Genomic DNA, 26,047 nt, shown 5'->3' with positions numbered 1-26,047 from the left:
GGTTCACAGTTCTCCGAGAATGGAGTCCCAGGTAGACAGGGCAGTGAAGAAGGCTTTTGACACACTGGCCTTCACCAGTCAGGGGACTGAGTATAGAAGTTGGGAAGTTATGTTGCAGTTGTACAGGACATTGGTGAGGCCGCACTTGGAGTATTGTGTTTGGTTTTGGTCACCTTGTTATAGGAAGGATGTTATTAAACTGGAAAGAGTGCAGAAGACATTTACAAGGATGTTGCCAGGACTCAATGGTCTGAGTTATAGGGAAAGGCTGGACAAACACAAGGACTTTTTCTTTAAAGCATAGAAGACTGAGGGATGACCTTATAGATCATGAAAGGCTCGGATAGGGTGAATGTACTCACTCAGTCTGTTTCCCAGGGTTGGAGAAATCGATGATTAGAGGGCGTTAGTTTGTGGTTAGTGGGGAAAGAATAAAAGGGAACCTGAGGGGCAACATTTTTACACAGAGGGGGTACACATATGGAATGAGTCAAGAGTGCGGTGCTGGAAAAGCACAGCAGGTCAGGCAGCATCCAAAGAGCAGGAAAACTGAGGTTTCAGGCAAAAGCCCTTCATCGATTCTCCTGCTCCTCAGATGCTGCCTGACCTGCTGTGCTTTACCAACACCGCAATCTCGACTCTAATCTCCAGCATCTGCAGTACCCACTTTTGCATATGGAATGAGCAGCCAGCAGAAGTGGTTGAGGCGGGTACATTAACAATATTTAAAAGGCATTTGAACAAATACATGGATAGCAAAGGATTAGAAGGATGTGGGCCAAGTGCAGGGAAATGGGGTTATTGTGGATGGATTTTGGTTAGCATGAAAAGTTTGGGCCAACGGGCCCGTCTCCATGCTGTAGGACTCCATGACACATTTGCCGATAATCTTCCTGATTACCCACGCTAGTACATCTGAACACAAGATTTTTACATGGATCCATTACATTCAACTGAAGAATCTTTCATTCTGATCTGTGAAGGGGACTTATATTCATCCCTGACAGCAGTTAATAGTTAACCGATATTAACACCCTGTCTTTGTTTATGTAGTGTTGTAATCTTGACCATGTCCACCAGAAAGCTCAAGACAGGCTGGGCATAATGAAACAATTGGAACTTGTCTTGTTATTGGGAAGCAACCTCCAACAAATATCTGAAGCATAAAACTCGTTTCAGGGCAGGAATAATGAGGATCTTGAGAAATATTATTTTGCCAGTTGATCAAAAAAGAAATAATGATAGGTCAGCTGATTAAAGGATACAATCACCAGAATGACAGGAGTCGGTACTGGCTTCCTGAAATTATGGGAGGCTAGTAGTTAGGGAGTGATAGTTCACCTGACATGACATGAAAGCTGTCAAGACAGGCAGGGTCAAATCATCAAATATTAATCTTCTTCATGAGAAGATCGTCTGAAACCACAAAGATTTCTGCCTCGGTAGCTGGACAGCAAGGAAAATGTAATCTTGACTTGTAATTGTTCCCGAGCATGTTTGAAAAGGACTTTTTAAAGACTTCACATCAACTGCAAAGGTATCAATTGTAATTTTTCTTGATGAAGAAATAATACTGGTCCATGTGACTTGACGATTCTTGACCTTGGAAAAAGTAAATTAAGATGAAAGGCATATGGCAGAGGGTTAAAGTACAGCCTGCGAAGCTGTCAACTTTACTGCTGCTGCATTTTGCCTCAGCTGACCAGACGGTGTTACAAAGTTTATTACAGGGGTCAAACAAAAGGAATCTCCGAATCAGCTAAGGAGGTCCTGCAGCAATGTGCCATTTGATGACAACTATCTCTGGTGATTTCAGACAGAATACCACTGCAGACTGCAGGATGGTTGAATTAACTGAATAAGCGAGTGAAGGGTCGTATGTACTAAAGGCAGAATTACAGAACTTTGGAACTGCACACGGTGTCACATGTCTGCTGGAATGATATTGGTCTAGTGGTTGTGTAAAATGTTTATTTGTTATCCTGACCAATTATCGTGTAATTTTGCCTTTCATTTCAATATTCCCTCCCCACTCCGATCAGCATTCTGCAGAGACCATTCCCTCCATGACTCCCTCACTGGGTCCACACTCCCACCAACCCACCCTCCACTCCTGGCACCCTCTCCTGTCATTGCAAGAGGTGTAAAACCTGCACCCACACCTCCCTCCTCACCTCTTCCATCGAAGGCTCCAAAGGACCCTTTCACATCCAACAAAGATTTTCCTGCACATCCATACACGTCATCGACTGTGTCTCTTGCTCTCGATGTGGTCTCCTCTACAGTGGGGAGACCGGACGCCGACTCACGGAACATTTTAAGGAACATCTCTGTGACACACACACTGAACAACCCCACCAAGCTGTGGCTGACCACTTCAACTCCCCCTCCTACTCTGCGAAGGACAGGCAAGTCTTGGGCTTCCTCCACTGCCTGGAGGAAGAACGCCTCATCTTCCACCTTGGGACCCTCCAACCACACGGCATCAACATCGATTTCATCAGTTTCTTCAATTCCCCATCCCCTACCTTCTCCCAGTCCCAACCCTCCAACTTGGCACCACCCTCTTGGACTTGTCCTACCTATCCATCTTCCTTCCCACCTATTCCCTCCAATCTATCACCATCATCCTCCATCTATCTATCGCCTTCCCCCCAGCCCCACCCCCATCCTCCTATTTATTTCTCAGTCCCCATCCCCCCCACGCCTCTATGTTCCTGATGAAGGGCTTATGCCCGAAACATCGACTCTCTCTGCTCCTTGGATGCTGCCTGACCTGCTGTGCTTTTCCAGCGCCACACTCTTTGACTTTTATTTCTAGTACCATTTGCCTGTAAATTCGAATCTGATTTGCCTTGGTTTTGGTGAAGGAGCAGCACTCTGAAAGCTAGTGCTTCCAAATCAACCTGTTGGACTATAAACTGGTGTTGTGTGATTTTTTAACTCATTATTCTACATTTCTGCCTGACCTCGATAACCTTCCAATCCTTGCTTGTCAAAAATCCACCTACCTCTGGCTTAAAAAATATTCAAGAACTCTGCTTTCAACAGGTTTTCAGGAAGAGTGTTCCAAACACTCTTTAACCCGTCAGGAAAACAACTGGATCATCTCTATCTCAATATGGATAACCCCTTATTTTTAAACTGGGTCACATTGTCGTACACTTTACCAGAGGAAAAAACATTCTTTTCATATCCACGACCCCTCAGCATATTAAATGGTTTCAATCAAGTTGCCTCTTACTTTTCTAAACCACAGGGTATACAAGCTTACTCTGTCTGGTAAACCCTGTGGAACCACCTTCACTTTATTTATATCCTTCCTTGAACAAGGGGACCAGAGCCGTGCACAGTTGTGGTCTCGCCAATGTCCTGTGTAACTGAAACATAATCTTATATTAATACTGAAATCTCCTTGCAAGAAAAAAAATACTGTACCTGTGTGCTAACATTTTACTATCATGCACTAGGACATCTCACACCTCAGAGCTGTGCAATTTCTCACCATTGAGATAAAACGCTTATCTTTGCCAAAATGGACAATTTCAAATTTTCCCACGATGCACCACTTGGCAGATCTTTTCCCACTCATTGCACCATCTATACACTTCTTTGTAGTCTCCTTACATCTTCCACACTACTTACTTTGAATCATCAGCAAATTTGGTAACCATACATCCATTGTTTCATCAGAGTCATTTATATAAATAAATCGTAAAATGTTAAGGCCCCAGCCCTGGCCCGTGCGACGCACAGCTCAACACCTCTTGCCAACCAAAAAGTAACATTGAAACTTACTCTGTTTCCTATGGGCAAACCAATCATAATCTTTGGAATGGTATCCTAGATATCCAGGGGGCATTTGTTAAGTACAGTACTTCCAACTAGTTGCCCTTCATTGCTAGCACATGTTATTTCTTGGAAGAACTCCAATAAATTGATGAGATATGACTTTATTTTCACAAAGTTATACTGACTCTATCCAGCTACTTTGACAATTTCTAGGTGTTCTGCAACTATTTCATTGAAATTGGCTTCTTACATCTGCCCTACAGCTAACACATCTGTAGTTTCTGGCCTTCTGTCACCCTCCATTTTTGAATAAGTGATTTATATTTGTTACCTTTCAATTTAAAGCAAGCTTCCCCGAATCCAGGAAATTTTGGAAAATCAAAACCAACACAACAATCTGGTCAGTAGCCATTTCGTTTAAGATGCTAAGATGAAATGCTAAGTCAAAAAGTTGGGGAGAATTTTTAAAACCTACAAAAGACGACCAAAAACAATAACAAGGGAGAAAATAAGCTTTGAGGGTGAACTGGCAAATAATATCGAAATGGATAATAGGCCTTTCTTTAAATAAATAAAAAGGATAGAGGGACCAAAGCAAACATACACTCCTGAGGGGCTGAGGCTGGGAAAATGGTAATGGGGAACCAGAAAATGGTCGACAAGTTGAATAAATACTTCTCATCACTCTTTATGGCACAGAACACTAATTCCATTCTAAAATGTTCTAAATAATCAAGGGGCAAATATGGGGGAGAAAACAAATACAATAACTATCACAAGAGAAAAAAATACTAGAGGAATTTATAAGGCTAAATGTTGACAAGATCCCTGGATTGGATGGATTACATCTGAGGATATTAAGGGAAGGAGTTACAGACTTAATTGGTGCACCAGTAGTAATCTTCCAAGAATCTTTAGATTCATTGGGAAAATGTTATTGGTAATTATAAAGAAGGTAATAGCAGAACATTTAGAAATACATATTATAATCAAGCAGAGTCTCACAAACTCTTAACATTCGCCTGAAACTATGTTTTTGTTGTTGCCGCTGTTTACCTATTAGTTACTTATCTACGCTACTTAACTCTGTGATCTGCCTGGATTGCTCACAAGACAAAGCTTTTCATTGTGTCTCGGTACACGTGACAATAAATTCAATTCAAATCAAATTCACATTGCTTCATGAAGGGGGAAATCATGCCTGATATTTATTAGAATTCTTTGGTAGATTGATATATTTGAATTTCAAAAAGACATTTGATAAGGTACCACACATAAAGCAAATTAATAAGAACCCACGGTGGTGGGGGTAGCATATTAGCATGGATGGAGAATTGGCTAACTTATAGAAGATGAAGTGTTGGCATGAAGGTGGCATTTTCAGGATGCAGCACGCAACTGGTGGAATGCCACAAGGTTCAGTCAATGCTGAGACCACACTCATTTACAATATATATTAATGACTTAGATGAGGTAAGTGAATGTGCTATTATTAAGTTTGTGGGAAGGCAAATGGTGAGGATGACACAAAGTCTTCAGAGGGATATCATCAGGTTAAGTGAGTGGGCTAACAAATTGCAGGTGGAATATAGTGTGGGGAAAATATGAGATTATGTATTTTGGCAGGAAGAATAGAGGATCTGAAGATTATTTCAGGGTAACAGACTCCAGAAAACTGCAGCACAGTACAGTCCACATACACGAATCCCAACATGTTAGCATAAACATTCAGCAGGTAATAGGGAAGGCAAATAGAATGTTGGTTTTTATCTCAGAGGAATAGGTAAATGTGCAGTTGATGTAGTTTATACAGATTTCAGTAAGGCCCTTTAACAAGGTCCCACATGGGAAACTGATCAAGAAGATCAAAGCTCATAGGATCTGGGTTAAGTTGGCAAGTCCAAACTTGGCCCAATGGCTCCCAAGCAGAGGGGGCTTGATGGAAGGCAGTTTGTGTAAGTGGAAGCCAATGCTCAGTGGCATACCATAGGGATCAGTGCTGTGTCTTTTTTATTTGTGATAATATATAAATGATGGAGATGTAAGTAAAGTTTGTGAATGATACAAAGGTTGGCTGGGTGGTTGACAGTGAGGAAAGAGGTCTTGGGTTACAGGAGGATATAGGCGGATTGGTCAGATAGGCAGATCAATGGCAGATGTAAGTTAATCCTGATAAATGGGAGGTGCTGTAAGTTGGAAGTAGCAGCAAGGCAAAGGTGTACTCAGTGAATGACAAGACATTAGGAAGCTCAGAGGAACAGAGGGATCTTCGGGGTGTTGGTCCATAGACCCCTGAAGATGACAGGGCAGGTTGTTGGGTTAGTTAAAGCAGCATATGGAACACTTGCTTTTATTAGTTGAGGCATGGGTTATAAGAGCAGGGAGGTTATGTTAGAGCTTTGTACACGACTTTGGATAGACCACAGTTAGAGTACTATGTGTAGTCTGGTCACCATACAATAGGAAGAATGTGATGGAGGGGGTGCAGAGAAGATTTACCAGGAATCTGCCTCAAATGGAGCATCTGAACTGATAAACTCTGATTATAGTCTTTGGAGCAGGGAGCTTTGAGGGGAGACCTGATAGGTTGTGAAGGGCATGGACAGAAAGCAGCTGCTCCCCTCAGTGGAAGGGTTAGTAACAAGGAGGTACAACTTTAAGGCGAAAGGCAGGAAGTTTAGAGGGGACTTGAGGAAAGAGATTTTCACCCAGAAGGTGATAGGGGTCTGGACTGTAGTGCCTGGGAAGGTAGTTAAGGTGGGTAACCTCACAACCCTTAAAAAGAACTTGGTTGAGCACTTGAAGTGTTATGGACCTAAAGCTAGGCAATGGGACCAGTGCAGAATTAGCGTATGTTTGGCAGTACAGACTTGATGGATTGAAGGGACTCTTCTGTACTGTATAATTTCATGATTGCATAAGAATAGGGAAGTCTTGCTAAAACTGTGCAAGGTATTAGTTAGACCGCACCTAGAAAGCTATGAACAATTTCGGATCCTCTTATCTAAACAAAGGTATACTACATTGGAAGCAGTCCAGAGACGGTTCACTTTTGCCATAAATCACAACTTCCAGATAATTGAGAGTCAATTCGGCGAAGCAGATTGGAGTTTCAATGCTCTTTTGATTGAGCCAATCTCATGAATCAACCTAGTCAAATGATCGCGGCAGCCATTTTAGGTCAGCTTTCAATCTTTTTAAAACAATTGTTAATCCAAGAAAATGTTAAGTATTAAAAACAAACGATGGAAATTAACCTTCATGGTTCATTTCACTTGAATTGCAACACTATTAACATCTGAAGATAAACATTTCCTGAATAAGGACCGGAGGCAGATCCCTTCAAATGCTGACCAAATAAAACAGGAAAAAGCTACAGGTCAAATATATCAAATTGATAATATCAAATACTTCATTCAGATGGCCCTTGCATATTCAACAATCTTCCAGCCTACAGGTATGTCCAATTCATCAAAGCCAGTTGATTAGTGTTAGCATACACGGGAACCTGTCTTTGACAAGAATACACAGGCCATGCACATAATGCATCATCAAGAACATATATGGAGATTACTCAGCTCTTTCCTGGCAGCTATAAATTGCCCATCTCAGAGCAAGAATATGAATACATGGGCCTTATAACCCATCAGCTTGGCCGTGTCCCTTGTATGTTTCACAAGTCAGCCAAAGACAACAACTCCTGCAGGCTGTGTGTGCACCACCCTGACAGCCAGTCAGTACAGCAGCTGGGAAATACACACCAACATCAAAAACAGCAATCAGTAATATCACTTGGCAGCTTCGTTTGCAGTTAGCATGGAAGAACCAGCCTTTCAAGATTGCCTCCACAACCATCGGCAAATGGAGACACACCACCCAATAGGATCATTTGCTGCATGTTCATCATCTCTCGCAGCTGGACGGACACCAATAACGGTGCCAAAGAAGAACGGATTTGATGCTAATCGGTGTACTTTGTATTTCAGTACACTGACGTTTTTTAAAAAGTTGCCGAAAATCACTATGTTGTTCTTTCTTGTTTTTTCACAAATGGCAAACCTAACCAAGAGACAAAATCAATTTGTGCTTCCTGTCTAAATTGAATGGGCTTGTTTGTACATCTAATTCAATGTTCATTCAATGATGAATACTTGCTGTGTGCCACAAGAAGTCGCTATTAATTAAAATTCTACAAGGCTGCATCTATTAGTTTACACTGAAATAATAGAGGTTCGCTAGAACTTTTCTTATCTCACTTTTCTCTCTAATATAGCTGAAATGGCTGATTTCAGATGAGTTCTTTTATCTGGATTTTAAGAAAGATGTTGAAATCCATAGAATTAAAGGTTGGGGAAGCTGTAAAAATAGTGGCTCATCTGCCAGCATCTGAATTAGATTCTTGCCTGAGTCTAAATCTACCCCAGTTATTCCACAAGTAACAGATAAAGTGCATTGTTATGGACTAGGCCAGACCACTCAAAATATCCTTAAGCAGGCAGACCAGACCGTAACTTTGCAATTTGCTTCAGTAAATGTACAGAGCAACTTACCTGGAGTAAGTTAGCTAGGGTGACTACCAGGTTTTGAATAAATTTTTGTCTGTTTTATGAATGAGACATAAAGAACAGAACAAAGAACCTCTACAGAACTCAGTCTATCCAAACAAGACTTCATTATGCTGCTCCAAATATACACAACAGTCCCAAGAAGCAAACCCCCTTAAACACAGTAAAAATGAAACAAAGGCTGACAGCTCGAAGTTAGAAGAGTAGAAGGAGAGAGAATCTAGCAGCCTGTTTCCACACAGCTCCACTGCTGAACTCCTTAACTAGTTCTGGACTGAACTGCTCAGCTCGAGAGCTGGCCACGCCCCCTTGCCTTATGCTGGTTACTTCTAAAAACATAAAAGCTTTGGCCTAAAGACTCATCTGTTTATGTATAAACAAAAAGGTCTTCCATCTCTGTACCAAACCCAGCCGTTTCGGGCCCGGCCTGTTTATGACCCCTCTGAAAAAACCCAAGGACACAGTATGCTTGAGAAAAGGAACAGCTTTTAGGAAAAAGGACCAGCTTTGGGACACCTCCCCCGTACCCCCCCCCCCCCCTTAAAAAAAAGAACCATCAATATCAAAAGATGGCTTCATTTTTAAAACCTTTCAAAAAAACACTGGTTAGTTGTCTAAAACACACACATATATATATATACACATGCAAACACACAACCACATGCAAATTCAGGCCATGGTACACTCGTCACCGAATGCCTCTGTGTCTCATTCGAGTCTCAATGACGCATTGACAAACACGTGTACAATTGTCACACTGAATGGCTGCAACAACAAGCTCCATCTAAACAGACCGACATTTTTGCCTTTAAATTTCTCCACAAATGTCAATGGGTTATGATCAGTCTGTGCGATTGTCTCAGATACATTGCTGGTAATATAAACACTGAAATCTTGTCATGCTAACACCAAAGTCTCTTTCTCCAGCACTGAATATTTCTGTTGATGAACATTCAATTTCCTGGGAAAATATCCGATGGGCCTTTCTATCCTCTCATCATCCTCCTGCAGGAGCACTGCACTGACACCCACATCACTAGCATCGACAGGCTCTATGTAATCCGATGTGAGTAATACTGGGGCATTGGTTAACACAATCTTTACCCTTCTGACAGTCCACTGAAACTTCTCGCTTTCTTTTAAACAATTCAGTGAGTGGAGCTGCCACACTGCTAAAGTTCAGCACAAACTTTCAGTAAAATCCACTCAATCCCAACAAATGTAGAACTGCTCTTTTTGTCGACAGTGTGAGAAATTCCCTAATTACTTTCATTTTCGCATCCCGTGGGGCCATTTGTTCATGTCCAATAACATGACCCAGGAAGGTGACTTGAGCTTTGGCAAATTCACACTTAGCTAGGTTTACCACCACGCCTGCCCTCAGAAGTCAATTGAACAGATCCAATAAATGCTGTAAATGTTCCTTCCCTGAGTGACTATAAATCACCAGGTCATCAATGGGAACAACACAATTGGGTAACCCAGCAATGACCTTATTAGTCAGTGGCTGGAACGTTTTTCATACCAAATGGCATGACTTTGAACTGATATAATCCATTTGGCGTTACAAAAGCCAAAATTGCCTTTGCTCTCTCTGACAGATACTTGCCAGTGGCCTCTGAGCAAGTCCAACTTAGAAATGTAAGTTGCTTGTCCCACTTTTTCAACACAGTCCTCCAACCGTGGAATTGGATCAGTCTTTGTAACGGCGCTGACATTGCAATAGTCCACACATAACCGTTGGGTACCATGTGGCTTTAGCACCATAACTATGGGTGAGCTCCAGTCACTATATTATGCCATCTTGGAGCATGCGCTCTATCTCCTTCTGAACCTGTGCCAACTTTAGAGGATTATGCCAATAAGGATGTTGCTTATACTGATGTCATGTGCAATTAGGTTAGTACTTCCCAGTTTATTTCTGTACATCTCTCCATGTGGTAGCAATAACTCTTTCACGTCATTTTGATTTTCTTGTGGAAGGTAACTCAATAATTTATCCCAATTTTTGACAACATCCTCACTGTCCAATTTGATTTGAGGAATGTCCAATTCAGAATCCTCTGAACTTTGTTCTTCCTTCTGTGCTGTAATCATTAACACCTTCTCCTCCTGCTTTCCTTCCCCATCAAATACCTTTTGAGCATATTCACATGACACACTCTGTGAAACTCCTTCCTGTCTGGATTCCTTATCAAGTAGTTCACCTCACTCAATTTCCTCTCAATTTGATAAGGTTCACTAAATGCTGCTTTTAAAGGCTCACCTGTTACTGGAAGTGACACCAATACCTTATCCCCAGTTGCAAAATTGCAAATTTGTGACTTCTAATCAATTCCCTGTTCCACTGTACGCTGTGATACTTTGAAATGCTGTCTAGCAAACTCTCAAGCTCTATTTAATTATTCTCTAAAATTTGACACACAGTCCAAATGAGTGATCTCTGAATTCTGACTTATTAATTTCTCCTTCATCAATTTTAATGGTCCTCTTACTTGATGTCCACAAATTAATTCAAATGGACTGAATTTGGTTGATTCATTTGTTACATCTCTGATCACAAAAAGTACAAACAGAACTCCCTTATCCCAATCATCTGGATAATCCTGACCATCAGCCCTCAATATGGTCTTTCGTGTTTGATGCCATCTCTCTACTGCTCCCTGTGATTCTGGATGGTAGACAGTAGATTTAAATTGCTTTATTCCCAAGTTATCCATAACCTCGTTGAATAGTTTGGATGTGAAGTCTGATCCTTGATTTGACTGGATTTCTATTGGTAGTTCGTATCTGGTAAAAAAAAATTCTTCTACAACCCTTTTAACTGTGATATTGTGTAATGGGATTGCCTCTGGAAATCTAGTTGACATATCCATTATTGTTAATAAATACTTATTCCCACTTTTTGTTTGAGGTAGGGGACCTACACAATCAATCAAAGTTCCTCAAATGCTGGAATAGGTATTAAAGGTGCAGGTTTTATATCTGCCTGTGGTTTTATAATTAGCTAAAATGTATGACACGTCTGGCAAAATTCAACTCCATCCTTGTGTAGTCCAGACCAGTAAAAATGTCTTTGTATTTTAGCCAGTGGTTTCCTCACCCCTAAATGACCTCCAAGTGGTAGGACATGTACCACCCGCAGCACCTCCTTTCTATACCCGACTGGCAAAACAATCTGATGAATCTCTGTCCATTTCTCATCTGCTTGAATGTGTGATGCTGTAAATGTTCCTTCCCTGAGTGACTATAAATCACCAGGTCATCAATGGGAACAACACAATTGGGTAACCCAGCAATGACCTTATTAGTCAGTGGCTGGAACGTTTTTCATACCAAATGGCATGACTTTGAACTGATATAATCCATTTGGCGTTACAAAAGCCAAAATTGCCTTTGCTCTCTCTGACAGATACTTGCCAGTGGCCTCTGAGCAAGTCCAACTTAGAACTTCACTCTCCTTTTCTGTAAATGCCTTTTGATACAACTGTTTTAAAGCCTCATCTTTCTGCTGTAACTCATTAAGAGTAGTAGAGCTAAAGATACTTTCATGTTTACCTATTTGCTCCTGCTCTGTCCCACTTATCTGATCGAAAAAAGTCACTGATAGAGCTATGTCAGCTTCCTTATCTGTGCCTTTTGATCTCTCCTGCTTCAGCTTGTGCCTCTGTGACCTCGTTAAGACAAAATCTGGGAAAATTCCTGGTTAAACATCCTTCTTTGTTTCAGTCACCTGCACCTCCACTGGCTTTTCAACTAGAGTAGGCAGCACGCCTACTGGTGAATCAGCGATATCATTTGCAACGACAAATTGTATTACGGGAGCTAAGAGTTTCTCCAGTACTCCTATCACAAATTCTCCACTCTTCTCTGGACACACTCGCCTCACTTTAAATAACTGAACACTTTTTGTCTCACCATGAATTCCTGTAACCAGTACCTTTTCTTGCAATAGTCCCCCAGGAGTACATATCTCCTCATCCTTCAGCATTATAGACTGAGAGGATCCTGTGTCCCTTATTATTGTAATCTCTTTACCTACTGCTGCTGGCCTATGTGAATAAACTTTACCCTTGCATGTATATTTTTTAAGCAGATCTGATACTTCCTCTTTAATCAACTTCTGATTCAGCTTTCTAGCTTCCATTGGGCTTTCTGTTACCATACCAACAAAACTTCCAGCCTTGTCCAGTCTTCCTACATCTGGATCTCTCCTAGTCCACCAACACTGTGATTTTGTGTGGCCCACTTTATTACAATGAAAACACTGGAGCTTTTTAACTTCTTTGTCCCCCTCAAGGGTTTCCTTCTTACCCTGTGGTAAGTTATCCTTACAATCTTCACTGAGATCTACCTTTCCCTTTCCACATGAGGATTTCTCTTTGCCACAGTTTCTATCCCCCATGAACGGAGATTGATTCTGGAAGCCAAACCGAATTTTATGGACTATCAGCCCCTTCAGCTGCTAACCTTGCCATTTTAACTCTGCTCTTCCACATGAGTTTGCATTACTTCAGGCAGCGAATTTTTACATTCCTCCATTATAATTACCTCTCTAAGGGCATCATAGGTTTGCCCTACTTTTAAAGCTCTTCTCTATCTATCGAAATCACTCTGTTTGATCCTTTCAAACGCAAAGTAGGTTTGACCTGGGTCCCTCCTTAGATTCCTGAAACATTGTCTACAGGCTTCTAGTACAAGCTCATGTGCACTTAAGATGGCTTTTTTACCACCTCACACTCCCCAGATACCGCCTCTGAGTGTGATGTGAAGACCTCACTAGACCCACCTACAAGTTTGGTTTGGATCAACAAAAGCCACACGGGTCATTGGCCACTGCATTTGTTTAGCCACTTTTTCAAATGAGATGAAAAAGGCTTCCACATCTTTCTCATCAAATTTAGGCAATGCTTGAACATACTTAAACAGTTTCTCATCAGGCTTTCGCCCACCCTGGAGTTGCTCATCCTCACTCTCTTCCTCACTAGACATGACTTCAGCCATCATCTCCAGCCTTTTAAACTGGCTTTCCTTTATAAGTGTCAGCTTCTGAAGTTCAAATTCTCTCTCTTTTCCTTTCTCTTCTGCTTTTAACTCAAACTGCTTCATTTCTGCTGCCCTTTCCGTATCTCTCGCCTCTAACTCAAGCTGCTTCATTTACAATTGGATTTTTGTCATCTCTGTAGATTCAGATGGTGTTTCCAGCAAGTTTAAATGCTGAGCTGCTGTTGTATTTATCTCATCTTTCCTCACAGAAGCAGGCAGCTCCAATCACAGTTTGTCTGCTAATTCCTGCAGCTTGGTCTTCTTCACCTTTTCCAAAACTTTCAAAGTCACTGCATCCACTTCCAGGAAACTTCTGGCGACTGAAAGAGCCATTACTACCCCATTTGTCTACCCAACCAAACCAACATCCGAAATAAAGACATGAGCACCTCCCATTCGCCGTTTAAAGACCCAGACGAGCACCCAGTCTGTTATGGACTAGGTCAGACCACTCAAAACATCCTTAAGCAGGCAGCCCAGACTGTAACTTTACAATTTGTTTCAGTAAATGTACAGAGAAAATTACCCAGAGTAAGTTAGCTAGGATGACTACCAGATTTTGAATAAATTTTTGTCTGTTTTACAAAATTACACAAACAACCCCTAGAGAACTCAGTCTATCCAAACTAGACTTCATTATGCTGCTCCAAATATACACAACAGTCCCAAGAAGCAAACCCCCTTAAACACAGTAAAAATGAAACAAAGGCTGACAGCTCGAAGTTAGCAGAGTAGAAGGAGAGAGAATCTAGCAGCCTGTTTCCACACAGCTCCACTGCTGAACTCCTTAACTAGTTCTGGACTGAACTGCTCAGCTCGGGAGCTGGCCACGCCCCCTTGCCTTATGCTGGTTACTTCTAAAAACATAAAAGCTTTGGCCTAAAGACTCATCTGTTTATGTATAAACAAAAAGGTCTTCCATCTCTGTACCAAACCCAGCCGTTTTGGGCCTGGCCTGTTTATGACCCCTCTGAAAAAAATATCAACGACATAGTATCTTTGAGAAAAGGAACAGCTTTTAGGAAAAAGGACCAGCTTTGAGTGACAGCATGTTAAAAATACAACACTAAATTAAATGTTCTGGTTTTGTTATAACTAGGTGGAAATTGCAACACCTGCGCTTGACAGACCTTCACTTTTAATCTGTTGACATACAATCAATTTGCTCAAGACTTTCAATAACTATTCAGATACTTCGTAATATTCACTTTAAACATACTTATCTGATAAATTATGAAAACATTTGTTGAATATCAAATAACCTAAATATATCAGTCAAAATCAGACTATAAAGCTAATTCTTTACCCTGGTAATCCCTCACTCTGCAATATGAACACCGACTAAAAAAATGGAGTTTAATTTTGTTATGGAAGTTCTGTTAATTTCAGGATTCTAACTGCATGAATATTTTAAATGGCTTCTGAATGAAATGCACTATTTTTGACAAATAAACCAGTGAAATAGTCCAATGATTTGATTAAGTCACTGAAAATGACCTGGAAGGTCATAAATTTGATCCTTGGCTTAAACCGACTGTGCGTAACGTGGCACCATAATTGATGCCAACTTTCTGGTTTCGCTTCTTGAGCGAATCACTGAAACATGACCCCTGTGCGTGGAGACTGGATGTGGACAGAATTGGGCTAGGTGTGCAATCCATATGAGGTAATAGTTGGCTGACATTCACCAAAGCACACAAATAATTGATAAAAGCAAATTACTGTGGATGCTGCGGAGCTTTGCAAAGGGTCAGTTAGACCTGAAATGTCAGCTCTTTTCGCTCCTTACAGATGCTGCTAGACCTGCTGAGATTTTCCAGCATTTTCTCTTTTGGACACAAATAATTGAGTTACCAAATCTCAAAACGCCTATTACTTTTATTTACCCAGGATCACAAACAGAGCGGAGATGATTTCCAAAAGGGAAATCCAGGTGAGGTTAACAACAGGAAGTTTTAACATTTGCTGAAGGTTTTCTACTGAGTAATTGGTGTGATTGACATAAGAGTATGTTCAAAAAGTGTCCATGAATTCAGTCAGATGTCACACAACACCAGGTTATAGACCAACAGGTGTATTTGAAAAAAACCAGCTTTCGGAGTGCTGCTCCTTCATCAGGTGAAGTAACTGCACCTGGCTAAGAAGCAGCGCTCCAAAAGCTTATGATTTCAAATTAAACCGGTTGGACTATGACCTGGTGTCATGTGACTTCTGACTTTGCCCACCCCACTCCAACACTGGCACCTCCACTCCACAAACTCACTAAGTTAATCAAACCTTAACATGACAATGCATTATGCAGAAATTATATCATAAAATATTTACTAAATTCAACGACACACACAATTTGGAGTGTTTTTCCAAAGCAGTGGGTAAAGTGGCAAAGCTACCATAACCACCATCTTCCATTACATCTAGTTTGTCACAGAACCTGTAAGATAATCTAGTTTAGCTGACAATTCATATTTAGGAAGGCCAAGATAGATTTAATATTAGAAACATGTTCCCTAGCTACCAATTCCATCACCCTCCCTAGGTTCCTCAGCGTTCATTAACATCAGCATCTCATCAAATCCTATTCTGAACTTCCAAATTCGTGCATCTTACATATCGTGATTGCTTACCTCCACCTTCATAATATCCCCAGTTTCTGCCATGCCCTCAGCTCAGCTACTGCTGGCACTTATGGTTTAATTCATCTATTCTCCTTCTTTTCATGATCGACATCAGTCCCTGGCCCAGCAACGTCTCAACTTTAAAATTCTCATTGTTACATTCAAATCTCTTAGAAAGGCTCTCACCTCTCCCTACATTTGTAACTCCAGATTTACACCTCTCTGATGTTTCTGCACTCGTTCAATTTTGCAGATTTTAATTATTCACCAATAGCCTTTACACCTTCAGCTGCCTGGACCCTAAACTCTGGAGTTTCTTCTTTAATCCTCACGACATCGCTTTCCTCAAGTTAAGTCACTTCTCAGACATTTTTCAATAACCAAGTTTTTTTGTCTGACGATCTCTATGCTTGGTGTCAGATTTTATCTGATAAAGCTCCTGAAAAGTGCCTGACAATGTTTTCTAGGATTTTATAGGCACACTATAAATGCAATTTGTTTTATCAAAGTCCGTTGTCTTATGAAATCGTGACAACTTATCTTCCAGTCAAGCTTTCCATCTTTGATTTCATTTTGAGATTTTCAATTCTGAAATGACCATTGAAGTCGTCCCACGTTAACCAAAGCTGGCCTTTGTGGGGAGGATTTGGTTGACTTTGCTATCAGCTCTTTGATTCAAAGGGACCGCACACCACCCCCCTCACCCCCCCCCCCCCCCCACCCCAGTCTAGTGTTGTCTAGTTTGATTTCAAAGCACAATCCAATCTGAAGTGTGATGACATTGATTTAATAATTAACCATTGTTGTTAACCATCAATGCACAAAGATTCTTCATCCTTCCCAGACAAATATATTCTTATTAAAAAACTCAAGAAATGGTTACTATATGCATTAAGCAACAGATTAATGAATAAACAAAATATCATAGCTATTCAAGCTGCTCATCTGTATAGCTCTGTTCAACTACAGACACAAGCCACTTTGAGTTGTTTGCACTAGTCAGTGGTTCTTCATCACCTCAGAACAACTAAAAAACAATATTAATGAATGAGTTTTCTGCTTAAATATTCACAACTTTTAATAAAGCTGTTCGTAGAGGAGGGACACCACTGTTTCATCCAGCAGTTGTTGCTTAACCTTAACCACCCAAGAGTCAACTCTATTGCTGAGTCTAGAGGTCCCATGTGGATCAGACGAGGAAGGATGGGAGATTTACATTTCTAAAAGGACATTAGTGAATCAGATGGGTTTTTTGCAACAATCAACATGGTCATCATTCTGCCAGCTTTTTCTTCCATATCTTTATTTATCAAAGTTAAACCTGCCACTTGTACCTCTCGAATCAGTGTTCCTACATGTTTCCTGGGGTTCTGGATTACTGGTCCTGTGACACTATCACACACCACCACCTCCCCATCTCCACAAATATTCAGTAAACATCCCACCCAGAGACCTTCCTCTGATCTCGGTAATGTGAAACCAGTTAGAGCAAATTACTTAAACATTTGAGAAATTGACAGTTAAGAGATTTCAAGTTTGCAGGATTGTTTCTTAATCTGCATGCATATATTGCGATCAACAATATTCCTTATATACGGAATAAACCCATACCTTATTAAAGAACCCACTCGCATTACCACCGAAAGTCTGCAGCACTTAAACTTTAAGCTATTTTCACAGTTTCTAATATTCATAGGCATTTTTGCGTGGAGAAAAAAGCACAGTTCAGTCTGCAATTTTACTTGTCTCAAAATGCTGAGAATTCTTCCAAGAATAACAAACGTACGAGAACATAGCAACTGTTACGCTTGCTATCTGACTTCTGCCCAATAAACCATGAGTTCACACTGAGATGCGTTTGCAGGTTTGAATGGTCCCGCTGCTTCATCCAAGTGATCAAATTTCTGACAGAGTTCGTGATTGCGTCAGTGAAATGTTCAACAGTGGAGGAGAGGGACTAAAAATTGAGCCAAATCCTGTTCCCGGCCAACACGTTCTCTCACATTCCCGTGTCACAATAGGAGTCATTGTACAAAATGCTTTGACAGCAGCACTTCCCCACCCTATCCCAAAAAAAAAGCCTGTAAAATACTTGGCTGCCCAGCATAAGTCATTAAGACATAGTAGTACAGGCCATTTGGCCCTTCAAGTCTGCTCCTCTATTCAATGAGTTCATGGTTAATTGATACCTTCAACTCCACTTTCCTGGCTCTTCCAGACAATTCTCGATTCCTTTTCTGATTAAAACTCCTTTTCAGCCTTTAACAAAGTTAATGGCCCAGCCTTGATACCCCTCTGTAAGAAACGGTTCCACAGATTCACTACCTTCAGAAGAGAATCCTCCTCATCTCTACCTTAAACATGGCTGCATAGCAAGAACTGCATTTTCCACATGTAAATGTACATCTGAAAATGATATCAAATGGGGGATTTCCTGCTCCCTGCAAGGAAAAGCGAACCTGTAACAGCTGGTCAGAAAGAAACTTCCCCAAGCCTTTCAAACCAAGCCCCCTTGGGAAACAAACATTCCCAATCCTGAGGAAGGAGATTGGCAAGTAGAAAACCAGATGGCAATGGTGAATTTATAATCACTTCCATTTCTCTCCCTCCCCATCCTATTGTGTGCCACATTAACAATCCGTAAATTACATCCCAAATCTATCAGGTAACATCCACTACTGAAAGCAGTGCTTACATCGATTGTCAGGAAATATTCCCACATCTCTCTTCCTCTTCTCCAGATCCTAGAGGATGATGACACGGTGTACTGCACATGGCAATGTGAACACCCAATGTCACTCACACTATCCCTTCCCAGCTCATAGATATCTGGGTTCTGGATACATAGATACAGATAACAAGAAGAATTTGTTACTATTGTTGAAGAAGGATTAAGCGAGTGCAAGGTCTAAAACTGAGTAATGCCTTAAGCATCACCATTGTGAGAGTGTCACATAGACTGGTGGGCAGGATACCTTAAGACTTCAGAGGAGAATGGGCTTACATCCTTGTCCTTCTTATAACAATATCTATCATATCAATGTCAAATGGAACTGCTAGCCAACATGAAATAAGCTACCTGTTCTGTAATATAGCCTCTTCTAACTAGACCATTTAGTGGCGTTCCTTAAGCATACCTCACACAGTAGGCCTTGTCGATCCTTGTATGGAACTTAAGGAGAATGGTGCCAGCAAACTGACCCCACGGTGAAGTGTCAACTCTGTTTGTCTCCGTGATGAAGAATGAATTAGAAGCTAAGAGGAAACTGCCTCTCAGAAGAAAGATCCTGAGCATTGGATAACTGGCCTCCTTTTCTCCTATAGTTGCTATTACAGGATTTTATACACCTCAATAAAGTCTCACCTCATCCTCTTACATTCCAAGGAATAAAGTCCTACCCTGGCCAACCTCTCCTTATAACTCAGGCCAACTGGATCTAGCAACATCCCCGTAGATCTTCTGTGCACTCTTTCCAGTTTAACTATGTCTTTCCTTTATCAAGATGATCAAAACTGTACACAATACTCCAACTGCGGCCTCACCAATAACTTACACAACTGCAACATAACATCCCAACTCATATACTCAATACCTCGACCAATAAAGGCCAGCATGCTAAATGCTTTCTTGACCACCCAGTCTACCTGTGATGCTGCTTTCAAAGAACCATGCACTTGTACTCCCAGGTCCCTTAGTTCCACAACACTACACAGGACCTTACTTTTTACTGTATAAGTCCTACTTTGGTTTGACTTTCCAAAGTGCAATACCTTACATTTATCTGTATTGAATTTCACTTGCCAATCCTCAGCCCACTTCCCAATCCCACTGTAATTACTGATAACCTTCCTCACTATCAATGATACCTCCTAATTTTGTATCACCCACAAACACCACTAGTCACAGGCCTCTTAGTTCTAATTCGAGAGAGTTCTAATTACTCTCTACTGCTTTTTTCACAAATATTGGCTCTCTTACAGCGATCAAAATCCATGTAATTCCAGCTACACACGTTTGACACAATGTTCAATGTGGTGTGTAAAGATGGTGCTTGCCGAAAATATTTACTGAGATAAAATGCACAGTACTCAGTAGTTGCCCTTGAACTGCTTGGCTAGGGACAGAGCTAATTTGGTGCTCAAGTTGTCAGTATTACACCAGGGTCATTGTCAGAATCCACATTCTTTGCTGTATCCAGTTCCCTCGGCCATTTCCTGATCTCACATGTAGCAAACTGAATTTGCTAAAGGCTGGCATATGTGACCAGGAGCAGGCCGAGATTCAAATTGGCATTTTCACCTAGAAACGGCTGCAAATGTTCCACCCTTCTCATTTGCACTGATGTACTGGTCTCCACCATGATGGAAGATGAGACTTTTGTATAACTTGTTTCCCAGTGCATCATCTATACATCTGCTGTATCATTACTTTTCTTCTACTTTCTCAGTTTTGGTTTGGAACTTTAAGTTGTAGTGGAGAATTAAAGTCTGAACAGCAACTTCTTTTTAAATGAAAAGGGAAGAACAGAAGACTGATTTTTGCTGTTGGGAACTGGCCTGGAAAGATAATTTCGGTTAACTACAGCTCCAGGAATAGACAACTGGCACCAAGAGAAGGCTTTACTCAGGGACTGGCAGCTTGTTAAATGTTGAATCAAGGGAGAATTAGCGCTGGCCAGCCAAATCTAGAATTTTGAAAAGGAAGAAATCAAAGGGTGAACTGGCTCTGACTAGGTTTTTAGGTATAGAGAGTGTTGCTTTTGAAACTGCAGGACGGAGTTTTCTTTGGTTTTGCTCTCTCAAGTTATCCTCCAGTTATTGACTTGTTCATAATCCTGAGAAATGAACTCCAGTCTATAAGAAATGAGGTAAGTTCTCTAGAGACCTGCAGAAGCTTTTTGTATTGACTGTTTGCTTCGGAGTTCAAGCAATATACAATCTTACATGGCTTTAATACAACCTTTCTGATTTCATGAAAGCTTAGTATTTCATTATTGAAATGTTTATCAAATTGGCAAATAATTCTTTTATTTTAAAAGAAATTATACCCTGTGTCTGTGTGTGAGAACAGGGATTGATAATCAAAGAAGACTGGGCTTAGATCATTGAAATTTATCAGATTGCCTTATAGTTCATCTGTGTTCTGCTAAAGTTACTTAGTCACTCAAATTGTTAATTTTTAAGTTACAAAATCAGTCATTTGCTCTTTTCAAAATCGCTCCATATCTTTCCCATCCCCTCTCTCTAATTTACTCTAGCCCTACAACCCTCCATGATATCTGTGTTCCTCCAATCATGGTCTCTTGAGCATCCACAATATTACTCAGTCCACCACTAGTGACTGCGTCTTCAGTTGCCAAGGCAACAAACTCCAGATTTCTCTCCATAAAACCTCTCTGATTTACTTTATTTTTAAGACCGTCCCCATTTACCCTAACATTTCCATTTATGGCTGTGTCAAAGTTTATTCATGATCTCCGAAGCTCCTCGGCCATCTTACCAAGTTAGAGGTGTAGTGTAAATATGTTTGCTGTTTGTTCATCTGAATACAGTGACCAGTCAACGGCAGCCACAGGTTAGACCAGCTGCTACCAAAATCAGTAACTAGCAACCATTTTACAAAGTAAAATTGTTTAATTTTGACTGAAGAGTAAGGAAAATAATGTTCCCTTTCACAGAGTCCGTTCCTTGCACCTTGAGTTTCCTTGGCCCTGTTCCAGTCACAAACTGATTGCAATAGGTTATGCTGTAGATTCAAGAATAGCTTCTTCCCCACTGTCATTGGACTTCTGAATGACCTCTCAAATTTTAAATGATCTTGCTTCATGTGTGCCTTCTCTGCAGCTGTAACATTGTATTCCTCGCTCTGTTCTATTACACTAATGCACTTTGTATGTTATGATCTGTCTGTATTACATGCAAAACGGAAGAACAATAAATCAAATCAAATGTTTGATTGAGCTTTTAAATTGGAGATTTCTTACTTAAGGTACACATGGTGGTGCGAAGGTTTGAACCAATGTTGACGCCACCACACGGGCATTTTTGGGCAAAAGAAATCGCACAGAAACTCCACGTCACAAACTATCACACCGGCTCAGGTCAGACACACTCGCTAAGTTAAACCACATGTTAATGTTCATGTGCCAAAGAAACATCACTGCTACATTTCTTTATTCTGTATCCACCCTCTTTCCCAAATTCACAGCCACACAATCCAACAGAATAAATACAATGATTCCAGTTACCATAACTCTTTGTTAACATTAGAGGAGCAACCACTCATTATCAATGGCCATAAAATCATCCAGAACGTGGTATGGAATTTCCATTGTTCACTCCTGGTAGTCAAAACCCCATCCCTGAAGTGAAAAGTTGAATATTTGTAATATGAAAAGCTCACCTTAATGCTGCTGTCTTCGCAAGTTTGTAAATAAAAATCTCTTTGTTCATATGCAAATTGTAAGATGATAAACATTGAAATAAACACTAAAAGTTACAGCAGTGTATTTGCTGTTCTTCTATTATTCAGACTCAACCAAAGTGAACATTTACTGTACCATAACTTTACAATAGCACCCCCTTTGCACTTTCAACTTCTAATCAGTGTCAAGTATTAGCACAAACAGACTGAAACCATCTGATATTTCCTCATTCTTTTAACATGCCACGAAGCCAGAGCAATTCTACCCACATATTTTAGAAAACACCTTTACACGCTTTCTGGTAGTGAGAGTTAACCTTAATTCCTACCTGAGTAAATATGGAGAGCACAGCACCCCCCCAAATCCCTGCTTCTTCAGTGGTGTGAGATTTCAGAAAATAAAAGTATATCAACCAATAACAATTGGCCTCACACAGCTTCCTTTTTGATCAACAGCTATTGTGTCCAACAGGAATACCGTATTACAGGAAGTCAAATGCCTTTTGCAGCTCCTTGCCCCATGACATTGCAGGATGTTCAAAGCCTGAGGGAGGATGGGCCTGTTCAGAGCAAATAGGCAGAGGACAGAAAACAAAAGGAGAGGAGGAGCGTGATGTAAATACGGGTATGCAGTTTGCTCTGTTCATTCCAAACAAGGATTAACATCCCAGTTCCCAAAAATGCTGAGCAATTGGATTGAGAACAATTCAACACAGAGGAACAGTTTGATTCATTTCCCTTGGACTTCCTATAGATTCTTCCCTGAAAACTAGTTTGTTTTGTTAGAGGAATCACTTATGGGGGTGCTGCTTCTGAAACTTTGGACAGTTTTTAATCAATTGTACAGAAAACTTCAAAAAAGTCAATTAAAAACAATTAAATTGTTTCACAGGAATATCATAACCCAAGTTCAGTCTTCTTTCATTCCCCAACAACTTTGATTCTCCTGCTTTTTTCCTGATGCCATTAGCTCTTGCCGTATCTTCTGCTGGACTCCAGGCTCACCCTGAACAGGATGTGCATGGATACTGCACATTTTCAACAACTTCTGGCCTCCCTTCTTTTTGACCACGGTGCCCAAATTTGGACTCTGGTCCATCAATGCTCCAAATCGACATACCCTGGTTTCCCAGATTCATTTCATTTCGCCAAAACCAGCCTTGGCTTTTAAATTAGGATTTTCTCACATTGCCTTGCAAGCGGGATCTTTTTCTCCTCGCCTCTGCCACGTCTTTATGAATTAAATTCTCCCCTTGTCAATTCAAATGCATATTTTGATTGCCACTCTGGATCCAAGTCAATTACTTCTATATCTGCATTCTTCTCTTACTCTGTTAACCCTCTCAAGTTCACTTCTGTCGTCTGCAGCCTGTCAGAATAGTCATGTCACCTCCAAAGTGTGTCACCACCCTCATCCCCTCTGTCCCTCCTCTCGGATGCGGCCCCACAATTGCATGTTTCCTGGAGAAGCCTGGTCACCCACTGTGCCTCTGTCCAAACAGCACAGAGGAACACTTGCTGTCGCCTTCTCAGCGACAGCAGTCAGAAGGTTGTGTGCTCAACGGTCTCTCCAAAAACTTCACAGAATCCAGTATGGCTTCTCAGACAGGTACAAACAGCTGCGGAAAAGCGGAATAGTTCTGCTGAGTTCCTAACTCATATTTACCTCTCAATTAACACCAAAAACATAGCATCTGATTATTTATTTCATTGCCATTCGTGGTTCCTTTGTAAGAAGACCTGACTGCCATATTTTCACCATTACAACAGGCATTATACATCCAATGAGATACTTATGAAGTGAAGTGCTTTGGATGTTTTGAGGTTGTGAAAGGCGCTACAGTAACACAAGTTCTTTCTTTCCCTATCTAAGTCACAATGCAATCCCCAATCGCCGCATCCAAGTGAGTGTGGACGAAAACAGATGTCAGTTCAGATCAAAGACCAAATCTAGTTATTTCTTTCTTTCTGCCTGAGAGATAGTTCGTGACTTCAACCATTCAAGATATTCCATCAAATTCTCATGCGTGCTAAAATGTATAAACTAGAAAAAGGTACAGAATATGACACCATACAACATCCTCAGAAGGCCCAAACACTTTGCAATGAATTACTTTTTGAAGTACGTTACACTATTGTAACTCAGGCGACATGTTGGCTCAGTGGTTAGCACTGCTGCCTCATAGCACCAGGGTTCCAGGTTCGATTCCAGCCTTGGGTGACTGTCTGTGTTGAGTTTGCACATTCTCCTGGTGTCTGGGTGCTCCGGTTTCCTCCCACAATCCAAAGATGTGCAGGTTAGGGTAAATTGGCCATGCTAAAATTGCCCGTGGTGTTAGGTGCATTAGTCAGAGGTGATGGGTCGGGGAGGGTTACTCTTCGGAGGGTTGGTGTGGATTTGTTGGGCCAAAGGGCCTGTTTCCACACTCTAGGTAATCTAATCTAATCTAAAAACACAACAATCAACAACAGCAAGGTCTAAAATACAGACAATGAGACAAACTGTGTTTAACTAAGAGACAGCTATGTGCCATAACAATGGGAGAGCGCACACTGCATTCTTAAATATAACCAGGAGATAATTTGCAACAAGCTGGAAAGCCAACGTGGCTTCAGCTTAATCTTTCATCTGAATGAGAACAGCTCAAATAATGGTGTTCTTCCACAGTAATATACATTACCTAAGCTACATGGTCAAATCTTGGTGTCACCATTCTTGACAGGGAGAGATTTGTACCCTTTGTTGCTGCAGGCAAAATTATAGACAACCATCTTATTTTCAAGCAACCCTCTCTAAGGACCATGAAGCACTCCATGATAGCAGCCCAATAAGTGCCCCTCTTACTTTGCAGTCAGCACATGGCCTAGCTTAGTAACACAGCACAGTGGGAAGTTAAACCTAATTTCCATTATTCCATCGCACACCGCAAGTTACACTTAATCATACACAAGTCCTTCAGCCTTTCTCACTGTGTACAAACAAGAACTTATTAAATAATTCATAACTTTTTACTTCTCAGGTTGAGTTAATGCACACACAAAGTTTATTTCGAGTTGAGCATTCCCCAGCTGTTGCCAAGTACGTTGATATGAAAGCGAGTTTTAGCTACTAACTGTTTGAGGTGCACACATTTCATGTTTGCGAACAAAAGCTAATGCTTAATGGTGTAATCAAGCATGAAGACTGTGCAACTTGTCTCAATGGATGGGTTTTAATCCTCTGTTTCACTGTTACATTCACTTACACTACAGCATTTACAACATCACTGCAAGGTGAATCTATTTCTTCTGTCAGCATTATACAGAAACAAGCCACAGAAACTAGCATTGGCTTTTATGCTCCCCATAGATCTCCTCTGGTGTTACTCAACAAACCCTAACAGAAATTCCTTTTGGTTCTGTCCCACTCATTCACTAACATCCCCTTAAATGCAACTTGATTATAAGTTCCACATTCTATTCACTTTGTTTCAAGAGGTTTCTCTGGAATTCACTATTAATCTAACCTTCAGTGATCCAAAGTTATTAATTATTCCATATGCAGAAACATCTTCACTTACCTCAATGCCCCTCAATTTAAAAACCTTTCAACATTTGGGGTGGCA

At 40.9% G+C, this 26,047-nt stretch overlaps 1 protein-coding gene across 2 annotated transcripts in view; it reads right to left on the bottom strand.

The window, feature by feature from the left end:
* sh3d19 (SH3 domain containing 19) overlaps positions 1–26,047 on the bottom strand; it is a 142,147-nt gene that overhangs the window by 86,363 nt on the left and 29,737 nt on the right. Inside the window, exon 1 of one of the 2 annotated variants that reach the window (XM_072557157.1) lies at positions 2,175–2,497. The exons of the other annotated variant lie outside the window; for it this stretch is intronic. Within the exon in view, the coding sequence (XP_072413258.1) occupies positions 2,175–2,328 (154 nt within the window). The 5' untranslated portion in view covers positions 2,329–2,497. Of the gene's footprint in view, positions 1–2,174; positions 2,498–26,047 lie in introns of those variants that run through there. 2 annotated transcript variants of the gene reach the window in all.

Source organism: Chiloscyllium punctatum, chromosome 1, assembly GCF_047496795.1.
Source record: "Chiloscyllium punctatum isolate Juve2018m chromosome 1, sChiPun1.3, whole genome shotgun sequence".
NCBI lineage: Eukaryota > Metazoa > Chordata > Chondrichthyes > Orectolobiformes > Hemiscylliidae > Chiloscyllium > Chiloscyllium punctatum.
The sequence above is the reverse complement of the archived record's forward strand: the minus strand, read 5'-3'. Positions and strand labels throughout refer to the sequence as shown.